The 13,757-nt window shown below is 42.4% G+C and overlaps 2 protein-coding genes across 5 annotated transcripts in view; one reads left to right on the forward strand and one right to left on the reverse strand.

Moving 5' to 3' along the window:
* Positions 1-13,757, reverse strand: part of LOC134296055 (uncharacterized) — a 435,533-nt gene that overhangs the window by 419,490 nt on the left and 2,286 nt on the right. The gene's annotated exons all lie outside the window — the stretch shown is intronic.
* card19 (caspase recruitment domain family member 19) overlaps positions 1-13,757 on the forward strand; it is a 53,930-nt gene that overhangs the window by 6,156 nt on the left and 34,017 nt on the right. The window contains exon 1 of one of the 4 annotated variants that reach the window (XM_003223972.4): positions 2,219-2,689. The exons of 2 other annotated variants lie outside the window; for them this stretch is intronic. In XM_003223972.4, coding sequence (XP_003224020.1) covers positions 2,680-2,689 — 10 coding nt within the window. In that variant the 5' untranslated portion in view covers positions 2,219-2,679. Of the gene's footprint in view, positions 1-2,218; positions 2,690-13,757 lie in introns of those variants that run through there. One more of the 4 variants, XM_008115577.3, reaches the window with a different exon arrangement.

Raw genomic sequence — 13,757 nt, forward strand, 5'->3', positions numbered from 1 at the left:
GCTATGATCTGGACAAGGAACCTACAGTGGAACTGTCCAAACTGCATTGTTTCTGTTGAATTCTATGGGGCATAATAAATGGACTTCAAGCAGGCATTAAAATGAAGTGAAGAACATGGTCCCCTTCTTGGTTCAATAGTATCTGCAGCATTTGGCTTGAACTTGATCACCATATTCAGTTTTGGCAAGAGAGAGAGCACTTTGGGAAATGATATTATGATTTTAAGGCCCTACTATGGGAACACATACTTCCTTATATTGGGGTCCAAATAATTAGTGATAACAGCTGAGTTTGAAAGGTTACTTTTTAACTATGGTTTGCTATAGTTACAGACACAGACACACAGGCAGTTCTCTACAGTTATAGTTGCATACTGTCAATAAACTTTCTAACTTCCATATTGATTAATTACTTAGTTACAGACATACAGTTTTCTGCAGTTATAGTTGCATACTTTCAAGTAGCTTTTTAACTTTCCATGCTGATTAGTTACTTAATTACAGACAGTTCTCTGCAACACATACTTTCAAGTAATTTTTTTAAACTTTCATGTTGATTAGTTATTTAATTCCAGACACAGAAGCAGTTCTCTACAGTTATAGTTACATACTTTAAAGAAGCCTTTTAACTTTCCATGTATATTAGTTACTTTAAATAATTCTGAATGCTACATCTACTGATTTATTTCACAAAACATTCCCTTCTTGTTGACATTGGTTTGTTTGTTGACATATTTATAGTCCACTTTATATCAAGAGATTTCAGGGTGGCTTACAAACAGAATTAAGAATATGTGTGTGGAAGGGGCCCGAGTCTTCTTCAAGGGCTGTCCTATGTAGAGTACATTATGATAGCCTAATTGGGAGGTTGACACTGCATGGAATATTTGGGTGTGGTTTTGCCCATTGCTTCCTCTAAAATATAGCCAACAGCACTTGGTATTTGGAAGTTGTCTCCCATCCAAGTACTAGCCAGCACTGACCCTGCTTAACTTCCAAAATTATATGTGATCTGATGCCTTTACAGTAGTCATACACCTCCCTCAATTATGGCACCCAGGATTTTATAGGCTTTGTCATGGCAATTAAAGTGCTAGAACAGTCTAGTATTAAAATGCTCCTGTTGTTTCCATAAAAGGAATTTGACCTTTGCTTCCATTTTTTTTTAAAAAAAAGTGTATTTCTGACATCTGAACTGCAGAGCATTCATCTTTTCCCAATATGATGAAGTGGGCTAGGAGGCCACTGTGGTTACTGGCTTCCTGACCCTTTATCTCCTATATTTGAAAAAAAATATTAATTGTAATATTGGGAAAAGGGAACAAGGCATCACTTTTAAGCTTAAGCCAAACTTAAACATTTTTAAAGTCCAGCATGTGTTTATTTGTAGTTTGTTTATACAACTGATGTTGTTACTGTGTGCTTTTAAGCATTTCCAACTTAGGACAATCTTATGACGATCTTTTCTTGGCAAGATTGATTTGCCTTTGCTTTCCTCAGAGGCTGAGAGAAAGTGCCTTGCTCAAGCACACTCAGTGGATTCCCTTGTCAGAGCAAGGATCTTAATCCTGGTCTCCCAAGATCCATCTACACTGGAAATTCAATGCAGTTTGACACCTTTGAAAATGTCATGGCTCAATACTATGGAATTATGGGAATTTTAGCTTTGCAAGGCCTATTCTGCCAGAGTACTGGTGCCTCACCAAACTACAAATCCCAGGATTCCACAGCATTAGCCACAGCAGTTAAAGGGGTGTCAAGCTGCATTCATTCCACAGTGTTGACACAGCCTCAAGGTAAAATACTGCCACTTCTGCCCAACAGTGTTATTCTCGAGCCAGAAATCTGTGCTCTTTTCAAAGAACTTTTTGAGATAGTTATGCGAAGAGGAGGAGGAGGAAGTGGCTTCTGGAAGGTGTTGTCGAAGGCTTTCATGGCAGGAATCACTGGGTTGCTGTGAGTTTCCCAGCTGTATGGACATGTTCCAGAAGCATTCTCCCCTGGCATTTCACCCACATCTATGGCAGGCATCCTCAGAGGTTGTGAGGTCTGTTGGAAACTAGGCAAGTGGGGTTTATACATCTGTGGAATGCCCAGGGTGGAAGAAAGATCTCTTGTCTGCTTGAGACAAGTGTGAATGTTGTAATTGATCACCTTGATTAGCACTGAATAGTCTTGCAGCTTCAAAGCTTGGCTGCTTCCTGCTTGGGGGAATCCTTTGTTGGGCGTTGATTGGCTGGCTCTGATTGTTTCTTGTCTGGACTTCCCGTTTTTGAGTGTTGTTCTTTATTTACTGTCCTGGTTTTAGAGTTTTTTAAAAAAAATACTGGTAGCCAGATTTGGTTCATTTTCATGGTTTCCTCCTTTCTGTTGAAATTGTCCACATGCTTGTGGATTTCAATGGCTTCTCTGTGTAGTCTGACCTGGTAGTTGATTGAACTCCTGCAAGGCTTTGTCAAGTTTGGCTGAAGCAACTTCTTGCTGCCTTTTTCGGAAAGAAGGGGGAGAGAGGGTTCCTTTTCGCCTGCTGGAAAGGAAAGCTGAGTCTTGTTTGCGTGTAACTCGAGCCCGCTGAAGGAAGAAAGGAGCAAGGCGCGCCCTTCCCAGCTCGCAGCGGGCGGGACCGGCAGCCGCTGCGTAAGGAAGTGTCCCAACCAACATCCCTCCCCGCCGTCCGCCATGACGCCAGGTTGGTACATTCCTCTCCGCGCGGAATTGAGGGGCGGAAGGGACGGCGGGGCGTACCATGTCTGGGCTGCAGGGGGCGCCTAGGGGAAACGCAGGAGAGCCCCAGAAGGGCGCGAAAGGCGCTGCTTCATTGTTCAGCCTGCCTCATGGCTTGCTGCACACTAAGACAGGCATGGGCAAACTTGGGCCCTCCAGGTGTTTTGGACTTCAACTCCCACAATTCCTAACAGCCTACCGGCTGTTAGGAATTGTGGGAGTTGAAGTCCAAAACACCTGGAGGGCCCAAGTTTGCCCATGCTTGCTGTAAGATCTATACAGTCTGACACCACTTCAACTGCCATTCATGGGGTTTGTAGTTTGGTGAGGCACCAGCAGTCTTCCGCAGGGAAAGCTACAGACCTTGGAAACTATAACACGCATAATTCCATAGCATTTGAGCCATGGCTGTATAAGTGATATCAAACTGCATTAATTCTACAGTGTAGACCCACCCTTTGTCCTAAGTAAGGGATGCATGCGAGTGTAAAGACGTGTCTCTGTCCTTTATGCATTCTTTTGTGGGAGCAACTTGCTCTGCAGATCAACACTGGCAAGAGTAAATTTCTGCTGACTGTTATGGCTTGGGTGCAGATACATTCCTCTTGGTTTAGTCACACTGCCTTTGAGAGTCATGTGCAGTGGGAATTCATCTCCCCAGTCTTACATGAGAGTCAGTAACGGGTAGAATTTGACAGTGGTGGCATCTTCACCATAGAATGGATGCAGCTTGAGACCAGTTTAACTGCCAGGGCTCCATGTTGTGAAACCTTAGAAGTTGTAGTTTTACATGCTCTTAACCTTCTCTGACTAGTAGTGCTGGTGCCTTACCAAACTACAGCTCCCAGGATTCCATAGCATTGTACCAAGGTGGCTAGGGAGCTGTGGTGGTGCAATGGGTTAAACTCTTGTGCCAGCTGAACTGCTGGCCTGAAGGTTGGGTTGCTGATGTGAAGGTTGCCAGTTTGAACCCACACGATAGGGTGAGGTCCCGTGAGTCAGCTCTAGCTTGTAGGGACACGAGAGAAGCCTCCCAGCAGGATGGTAACACATCCAGGCATCCCCTGGACAACGTCTCTGTAAATGGCCAATTCTCTCACACCAGAAGCGACTTGCAGTATGTTCTCAAGTCACTTTTGACATGATAAAAAACCCCCTAAGTTGGCTAAAGTGGTGTCAAATGCGTTAATTCTACAGAGTAAATGCACCCTTTGACCTAGGGTTCAATCGCATTGGTTGACCTCAGGTGAGCCACACTCTCTCAGCCAGCTCCCAGAATTCTGAACAAATCTGTCCAAATAAACTTGGCTGTAGGAGCACCATACTGTAAATCAGAAATGACTTGAAGGCACACAGCAACAATGAACCCTTTATATATTTATCCAGAAGTAAGCCCTCCTGAGTTCAATACAAGAATGCACCGCAGTGTAGGAAAACTCAAGCTGTTTTCTGTGATGCACAGCTTTGGGAACCACTGTATTCAATTTCTTTTTCAGATTTAATTGACTGTTTAGTATATATGGGGAGCCCGTGATAGCGCAGCGGATTAAACCGCTGAGCTGCTGAACTTGCTAACCAAAAGGTCAGTAGTTCGAATTTGGGGAGCGGAGTGAGCTCTCACTATTAGCTCCATCTTCTGCCAACCCAGCAGTTCGAAAACATGCAAATGTGAGTAGATCAATAGGCAGGAAGGTAACGGCATTCCAGACAGTCATGCTGGCCACATGACCTTGGAGGTGTCTACGCTCTTCGGCTTAGAAATAGAGATAAGCACCACCCCCCAGAGTCGGACACAACTAGACTTAATGTCAGGGGAAAACCTTTACCTTTTACCTTAGTATATGGAGACACAGGTAATTTCCACCCTCAAGATTTTGTTTTGATCCCATTTTCCCTTACTGCCCAAATCTGCTCTTACTGGGTTTTACAAAAATATGTATTCATGTGTTTTACACAGGATTTTGTTTTGTGTGTTCTTGCATTTTATCCACTTGAAAAACCACTTTTAAATACTCAAGATGAAAAAGATGGCATTGTGTCAAATGACTCAGCCTGTGGCTATGAGTCACCAGCATCTCTAACAGAGCCTGTGTGGCCTGGTGCAACCTAATATTTTTGGCAAACACTAGTTGGAGAAGCTTTTTAAAACACTGAATAGCCTTGTTCCATGCAATAGAAAAAGCTTACCCACAAAGAATTAAAGTGTATCTTTTGCTCTTAGTCTTTAATCAAGTTTTATTGCTTCAACTGAAACTACTCTTGAGAATGAACCTTATCTTTGAAGTTGTCAGCTAACTGGAATGCCATTAACTTAAAAGTCATTCCGAAGTTGCTGCTTCCATTTTTATTAACTCAAGAGCAATATTTTGAGGCTATTTTAATCCAGATTTCTCTGGTTTATATCTCTACTAACCTCCCATTGTCTTTATCTATTAGCACTATCCTTGACATTGAATTGCACTACTCCTGCTAATGCCTCTCAGAATTGTTTTACCCAGGCCAGTGTTGGCTCAATGATGTTTTTACTATGCTATTTTTGTGTTGTCTGTGTATTATTATGATGTTGTTTTATGAATTTTATGCTTTATTCTAACTGTGTTGGTTGGGCTTGTCCCCATGTGAGCTGCCCCAAGCCCCTTCAGGGAGATGGAGGTGGGATACAAACTAAAGTTGTTGTTGTTGTTGTTGTTGTTGTTGTTGTTGTTATTCTGGCCCCTATAAATCCTTCTTGTCTTCGTGGCTTTATGCATGCCAGAACCCTTCTTTCCTTACCATGACTTCTTTTCTCCATCTTAACACTATAAGTTCCATAATGCACATTTATAGCAGCCTGATAACATTTTAACTGCCATGGCTTTATCTTATAGAATCCTGGGACTTGTTGTTTGGTTAAATAAAAGTTCTCTAGCCCAGGTATTTTTAAACCAGTTCTCAACCTGTGGGTTCCCAGATGTTTTGGCCTTCAAGTCCCAGATACCCTAATAGCTGGTAAACTGATGGGGATTTCTGGGAGTTGTAGGCAAAAACACCTGGGAACCCACAGGTTGGGAACCACTGTCTTAAACTTTTCCACTTGCAACCCATTTCATTCTGATAAATGTGTATAAAAATCAAAAATTTGCTGATAACAAACCAGCATTTGCAAGGCTTGCTAAACTGGCCGATTTCCCTTTTTATGAAGTACAGCTGAAGCATCTTGTGCAGAGTCCTCTGTAAACATGCACAACAGATTTATATAAATGTCTAAAACAGTCACTAGATGGCACTCAGAAACATTTACTGTTGCCACATTTTTGGGACCCCAACATTGAGTTTAAGGAGCAGTTCTCTAGCCTACTTCCCTAATTTGTACCACTAGAGCTTTCTGGCAGAGAAATCCAAGTGCCTCATAGAAAATTCACAAGGATGGAGCCATGGCCATTAAAGTGGTATGGAAGTACTATAATGGTAAAGTGTGAATATACCTTCAGTATTTTCATTGGTATTAGAGTCATCTTATGTATTTTTGTCTTGTAATGCTTTTCATCTTCTCTCACCTACACCTGTAATCCCCCTTTTCTCTTTCTCAACCATCACTCTGCATACCTGACCTTCTTGTCTCCTTCAGTCTCTGGTTTTGTTTTGTTTGTATTGCCTTTATAATACCATTATACAACTCTTGAAGTTATTCATACATAGGGATGGGAATCCTGGATGCACTTGGACCAGGTTTGTCTGGCATCAGCAACCTGAGAAAGTTGGTTCCAATTCCATTCAGGTGCCTCCAAATCAAGGGTGAGACAATTGTGCAGCCCCCAATTGTTGTTGGACTGTAAAACCTAGAAGCCTTATCAAGTGGTAAAGAATGCTGGTGTCAGGACCCAGGCTGCAGAACACCAATAACCATGCGCAGAGACCAGAATCTATCTAATATCTTTATTAGGGAAATATATATAGTCAATAAAAACAAGTGTAGAATATAGTTCAGAAGTAGACCTTTCAGGAAAGGTCAAATATAGTCCAGGAAAACAATGTCCAATATGTGATATTAAAGTCCAAAGTTATAATCCACTTCACCGAAGTGGCAAGCAATAGTGTGGGGAACTGTCCATAGTCTTTGAGGCTTAAAGTAAATCCGAAGGAAACTGGAAAACAAGGCTTGAATCTGAGAAGCAAGGTCCGTGGTAAAAACGCAAGGCAAGGCAAGACTTGAAACTTGGCAAGATCAAACTTGAAACAAGGCAAACATGAATCAAGAACTGAGTCCATAGAAGTCCATGGTACAAGGCTGGGCTGGAAACTTGATCCGGGATCTGGGAACTGGAGTACGAAGTCTACACACGATCTCACTCCTCAAGCCGACGAATTGACTCCGCAAGGATTTCTTTGCGGGCAAACACCTATATAGGATCTTGTTTTCCCACCAAGGAACACTTTCTCTGGGGAACAAGAAACGAAACCTATACTGTGTCCAGATGCATGACTCCTTAAAGTTTCCCAAGGGAAGCAGACTTAATCAGTTAATTGTCTGGCAGCTATCCTGGCGCTCCAGCGAGTCGCCTCTCGAGCGCCCCTATCTTGATTATAATAATCCCGGCGAGAAAATGGGGGAGATTTCTGCTCAAGGCTTGTTTGGCTGACTTCTTGTGGGCAAACATCTTGCAGGTGCAAGGGCTCCAAATCTGGCAGAAACGGTGGGAAACCCAAGTTTTCCTCTTCATCTGCCACAATAGTACATGGAACGGGACTACATGGCCCATGAGTCATCACAGCTGGGAGCTCAACATCATCTGGAGGACTACTTGATGTTCAACCCTGTACACAGGGGTAGCTCAACTTATAGGCAAACTACGCATTTGCAGAAGGCACAATCCTCTAGGTGGTGCAGTTGAGGTGCCTCCGGTTCAGCAGAGAGAGAGAGAGTGCTGTGGGATGCCATGCATCGAGTGAAGAAGGGTCCTTCAGGCCCCAGTTCTGCCTCCCTCACTCCCTCCCACCCGGGATTCCACAGGCCAAAGGCTCTCACCTGTTCCCTCCTCAGCTGTCCCACCCTCCAGGGCCCCTCCCCTGCAGGAGCGTTACCTTCGGCCTAGCACTGCCCAGGCCCAGCATGGCCATGATCCAGCAGGGGAAATGGGCAGGGACAGGCCTGTGGCCATATGACTCCTGTGCACCAGGCGCCCTGGGCCTTGGAGTCTGCCAGGGCGCCTTGCGTGAGGGAGTCATGTGGCCACAGGCCTGGCCCCATCCATTTCCCCCGATGGATCATGGTATGCTGGGCCTGAGCAGCACTAGGCCAAAGGTAACGTTCCTGAGTGGGAGGGACCCTGGAGGGGGGGAGGGGGGGCTCTGGGCACAGATCCATAGGCGGGTGGCCCTCTGCAGGGAGTGCTCACATTGTGTCTTCCTGTCTAGCAGAAGGGGGCTGGGCCAGGTGGCCCTGTGGTGTCTTTCTCTAGAATCCTATGCAGGGGTCTTATAGCTCTGGATGTTTACACAGGAAGTGCCATGTGTCCTTTTGAATGTTGTCGAAGGCGTTCATGATAGGAATCACTGGGTTGCTGTGAGTCCTCTGGGCTGCATGATCATGTTCCAGAAGCATTCTCTCCTGTTGTTTCTTACTCTCACTGCATTTGGGGGGGGGGGGGCAAAAATACTGTTTGCTTACACTTGAAAATTATCTAGGGCCGACCCTGCCTGTACAACATCCAGAGAACCAAACAAGAATGTTGGTGGAGTGGTAACAGGCCCATCCACACCTGGCTTTTGTTTTTAAGGTTTAAGTATCTGGTTCTCTTTCAGTGCTCACCTGAAGGCATAGAGAATTCTGATAGAGCTACACTCTAAGAGATGGCTTTTTATTCAATTTCAAAGAACAGCCACAACAGGATTTGCTATTGGGAATCCATTTGCAGAGCACTTCTGTCCTGAGTTACAAGTTGTACATTGATTTGTGGCTGAAAAGAATTTCAAAACAATATGTTACTTAACCTGCAACATTAAATGTCACTGAACAACCAAGTTAATTTAATAGACTGTATCTGAACTATCCAAAAATAGCTGTGGTATTTGAATCCTTTGTGAAGGAACATGCTGATACTTGAAAGGGAAACACTTATTTTAATACTTGGGTGAAGGTGATAACAAAGGTTAAGTAAACATAAAACAACAGTTACTTGAGTGCTGATTAGAGTCAGGTGCTTTTTATTGCTCTCCTAAAGTGATGGGTTGTTTTTGGCCCATGTTTAAATGGTTGCCTGGTTTTTGCTGTCCATATATATAGCCTTTATTTTGAATTCCTGGCCTCCAGAGCTATTTTCCTGAGCAAATGCCCGTGTGATGAATATGGTTTGTTGTTTGACCTGGAGCTTTTCACTTATAATCTGTCATTTCAAAGCCAGATCTTCAGAGACTAAAACTTATCAGCATCTGACAGCTGTTTCTTAATGTGAAGCAATTCTGGAGTCTTGCACTGTATCTCTGAGGACAGATGTCTGTTGTTTCCAGAAGGCCTTCCAGAAGCCAAAGAGGCCATGGAACTTAGGCAGCCATTATTCTCTTGGGTATTTATCCTAAATCCATAAACCATTCATTGCATGGTAGAGTGGAAAATGGTAGTTGCAGCTGTCTAATACTTTTGAGAAATTATGGAGTTAGAATTTAAATTGCTTGCTATAACTACTAGAAAGAATATAGTATGACCCCCTGTAGCATTAGGAGATAGTGTTCCAAGCCCACTACCCATAGATCTCTGAAGCAGTGAATAATAGCAATCCTATATTTTCATTATACAGTCAGTCCTCCACGTTCACTCGGGTTGGACCTCTGCAGATGTGAAAAACTATGAACAAAAAAATACTATTTATTTTACCTGAGAGAACATCTCTCTAAGAATCTCTAGGTTCTCCAGTATGACTCTGTTGACAACTTCTGGTGGAAGTTGCACTGGAGGACACACAGATTCTTAGACAGAACATTTTAATCAAACCTTTTAACAATAAAATCCATAAAAGTCAAACCCACAAAATGTGGAAGACCGACTCCACTTGGGCTGGAAGTATTCCATACAATTGCACTGGATGAGCTAGAGAGTGGGTAGATCTAAAGACAACTTGGCAAGGTGGCACTACCTGGAGGAATCCTCCACCTTGTGTGACTGTGGAGCAGAACAAACAACTCCGCATATGTATGCTTGCCCACAATGCCCTGCCTCATGTACGGAGGAGGAGTTGTTTAAAGCTACGGACAATGCGGTTGCTGTTGCCCGCTTTTGGTCCAAAACTATTTAGTTGCTTGTGATTTTCTTTTTTTCCCCCCATCATTTTGAAATGTATTTGTCGTGAAATGCTTTTGACACGAAATAAATAAAAAAGCTAGAGAGGTCCATAAAAAATTTCCAGGGGAAATATGTTTTGGAACATGAGCAAGTGAAACTGTTTTTATTGGATTTGTGTATAAGTGGGTCAGCAGTATTCCACAATTGAAAACCCACTGCAGGTTGTATTCTGACACAACGGGAGGTTGGGGAAAGCTGGGTTGATTCAAAAGATATCCTTATCCAATATATGGACATCAAAGGCTTCAATTGCTTACACACTAATTTCCCCCCTTTGCTTACACACAGTTTCTGTAAAGTGTGTGACCAAGGTTTGCAAAATAATACCAAATAAAATATATTTAAAATATTATTTTAAAACTGATTCACGCCAATTAAGTAACTGAACACCACATGAAGGAGTGAAATTTTGACCAGCTGTTGGGTGCTCTGTATAGCAGGGAGTTCCATAATCTGTGAACTGCTACCAAGAAAACCAGTCTTCTGCGTGAGGGTCGTGAGACATGCAACAGAGCTTTTTTTTTTTTTTTTTGAAAATCACAAATTCCAGGCAGGATTATATTTCAAGAAGAAGGTGAAATTTCAGACATTGTGTTCCTTAATCATTTAGGTCTTTGTAGTTTAACACCACCAACTTGAGTAGAGCAAGCAAGCAAATTGGAAACCATATTTTTATGGATAATCTAAACCAGTGCTTCTTGTTATCTGATGTGGGAGATCATTTATTTTTCAAAATGTGACATGGGCCAATATTATATTTCCTTCCCATTGGCTGCATCTGTTTCTTTCTTTCCTGGAAATGTGCCACTAACCAGCATCAACAGCTCATGAACTGTCAGCACTCCAGTCCTACACTTTGAGAAGCACCAAATTAAACAACATTGTTTCATTGTTGTGCTCCAGTTTCTAAAATAAAGTGGCTTTCAAGGTTACCTGACAGATGTCTCTGACTTATTTAAATGTAAAATTGGCCCTCAATATTTGTGGCTTTCACTTTTGAAGATATGATTAGATTTGATTGATATGTTTTTTTCTAGGAATCTCTTAAGTCCTCCAGTGCAACTATGTAATCCACTTCTGCCAGATGTTGACCACAGTTGCACTGGGGAACCTAGAGATTCCTAAAGAGGACACTCACCATGGTATTTGTAGGTCCTCCAGTGGGATTCTATGACCATCTTCCAGTGGAAGTTGACCATAGAGCCATGCTGAAAGTACTAGAGATTCCTAGGGTGGTGTTTTCTCAGATAAAAGAAAAAATAGTTTTTATTTTCAGTTTTCCACTTTCATTGAAAGTGACCTTATCCCCAGTGAATGTGGAGGGCTGACTGTATTTCTAAGAAAATAAATTGCTTATCAATATGAAATAAACTTGTACACACAAGGTCATTTCACATTTTAACCTAGCCAGAGAATGAGTCTTTCTCAATCTGTTCCCATTTAGGTGTCCCGTAGAAGTTCACAAGTAAAGCAGTTTAGGGGTGCCTTTGCTTGCCTCTTGTGTCTGATAAACAGAGAGGCTGCAGAAAAATATCCCCTTGGCAAAATTGTACTCTCAAGGGTCAAAACTAGGGCAGGGGTGGAGAAACACTCCTCAAAATCAAAATCTGGAAGACAGCCTCACCTGAACTCCTTTTTAACATCTCTCTTTCATCTAATGATGCCCATTTCGTCCAATGATGCCCAGCAGCTTCTTTGCTGCCATCAGCAATCAAATCCCCACTATGTTTGCAGAGTTTGCAAGAAACTATGGATTTGTTTGATTCCCCCCCCCCCCCCAAGAACTGAATGGATGAAGTGTTTTAGGGGGATGGAAGGGGCCAGTTTTAACCATCTGCAGCTATCATAATGACCTGGTTATTCAGCAATCATTGTTAGTACTATAATTGCCTGCTTTATGGGAAGAATAATGTTCTGTCATTTTATGAACAGTCCGAAGGCCAAAACAATGAATATTTTGTTTTGTTTGCATTGCTTCTTGTTTAGTGCACTAAAATACCTGCTTTATTATTTTCTATCCTGCCAGATTGCTTGGCAACATAAGCCTTTGAGATATGGTTTGTTTTGGGGTTGGCTTTTGATTAAATATTGAACAAACCATTTGCATTTGATTTTCCCCCTTCAATTCCTGTGGCTGAGCTGCAATTACACAGCCTATTGATGAAAAATATGTCATTTGCAGAGAACCACTAAAAACAAGAAACTTAAGTTTTCATTGTGAGATTTGGTGTGCGTTTTAAAAAGCTTGAGAATAGCAGCACAGTCTAGCCTTCTGTGGGCGCTATGTCTTTCTCTCCACCTCTTGAGTTTCCACTGCCATTTGTTTGCTTTTCCTCAGAGCCTGGCTGTACAAAATTGTAGTCCCACAGAAGTTGAAAGCATAAGACACATTGGATATACTTGTAAATGGATCACCTATTTACTTAAGGATAAATACATGCACTTACATACTGTTCATTGTTTAACACCCCCCCAACCCCCCCCCCAAATATACAGCAATAAAGGAGCACAATAAAGTATGGAATAAAGTAGTAATACCATGATAAAACAGTATAATTTGAAAACAAGTTATCAAATACATCTTACAATTTAACCAAAGGGGCTAACAGAATTTAGCCATCAAACAAATGGACAATCAGGCATGTTTTCAGTTGCTGGTGGCGGCTTTCCACACTAGGAGCATACCTGATCTCAGGGGAGATTGTTCTACATGCCAGATACCATAACAGAGAAGACTCTCCTCTTCACCAGGATGAAAGGAACACTGGTTGGCACCCAGCAGGACCTTTGCCTCATAACACAAAGGTGAATGCAATCTGGATAGAAGATAGTCTTCCAGATGACTTGGCTCTAGGCAATCCTCATGTAACTTGAAGTTCTGCACAAACAGTAACACCAAATTGTCATAGAATCCCACTGGAAGAGTAGGGCTCAAAGACATAGCTGTGTTAGTCTTGGATATCGATATATAAAGGCTGTTAGGAATTCTGGGAGGTGAAGTCCAAAATACCTGAAGGGCCAAAGTTTGCCTGTTGTAGTACCTTTGAGCCTGAAAGAAAAATATTGTAGCACAAGCTTTTATAGACTTCGGGCCCTTCCAGACAGTTCCAAAAATGCGGGGCTTGTTGTGCTTTTACCAGAGGTGTCCAAACGATTCCTCTGATAAAAGCAAATTAATTCAGAACAAAGCAGGGTTTCACTGCTTTGTTCTGAATTGATTAGATACCTGATAAGACCCGGATCTCAGGCAAGATCCAGGTCTTACCAGGTGTGGGCCCTGTGTGGATTGGGTCGGAGACCATGTCACGTGATTCCTGGGCCTTATCCACACAGCCATCTCAGTTTTCTGGGCTCCAGGAGCTTGGAAAACCAAGAGGGCACCCACCCTCTACCCCAAAACCCCAAAATAAGCCCTTAAAATTTAAAACAACTTACCTGGCTGCCATTAAAGTTTTTTTAAATAATAATAATAATGATAATAATAATAATTATTATTATTATTATTAAGGTACTCCTAAAGTCCTACTGGTGGGTAGAAATGAGGTGCCAGGAGATTGGGGGGGGGGGGGGGCAAGGAGCGATTTTACAGCACTATAATTGATATGGCTCAATGCTATGAAATTATGGGAGTTGCAGTTCTCCAAATCCCAGGATTCTATAGCATTGATCTATGGTAGTTAAAATGGTGTCACATTTCATTAATTCTGTAGTGTAGAAT

This window comes from Anolis carolinensis, chromosome 2 (genome assembly GCF_035594765.1).
Source record: "Anolis carolinensis isolate JA03-04 chromosome 2, rAnoCar3.1.pri, whole genome shotgun sequence".
Classification (NCBI taxonomy): domain Eukaryota; kingdom Metazoa; phylum Chordata; class Lepidosauria; order Squamata; family Dactyloidae; genus Anolis; species Anolis carolinensis.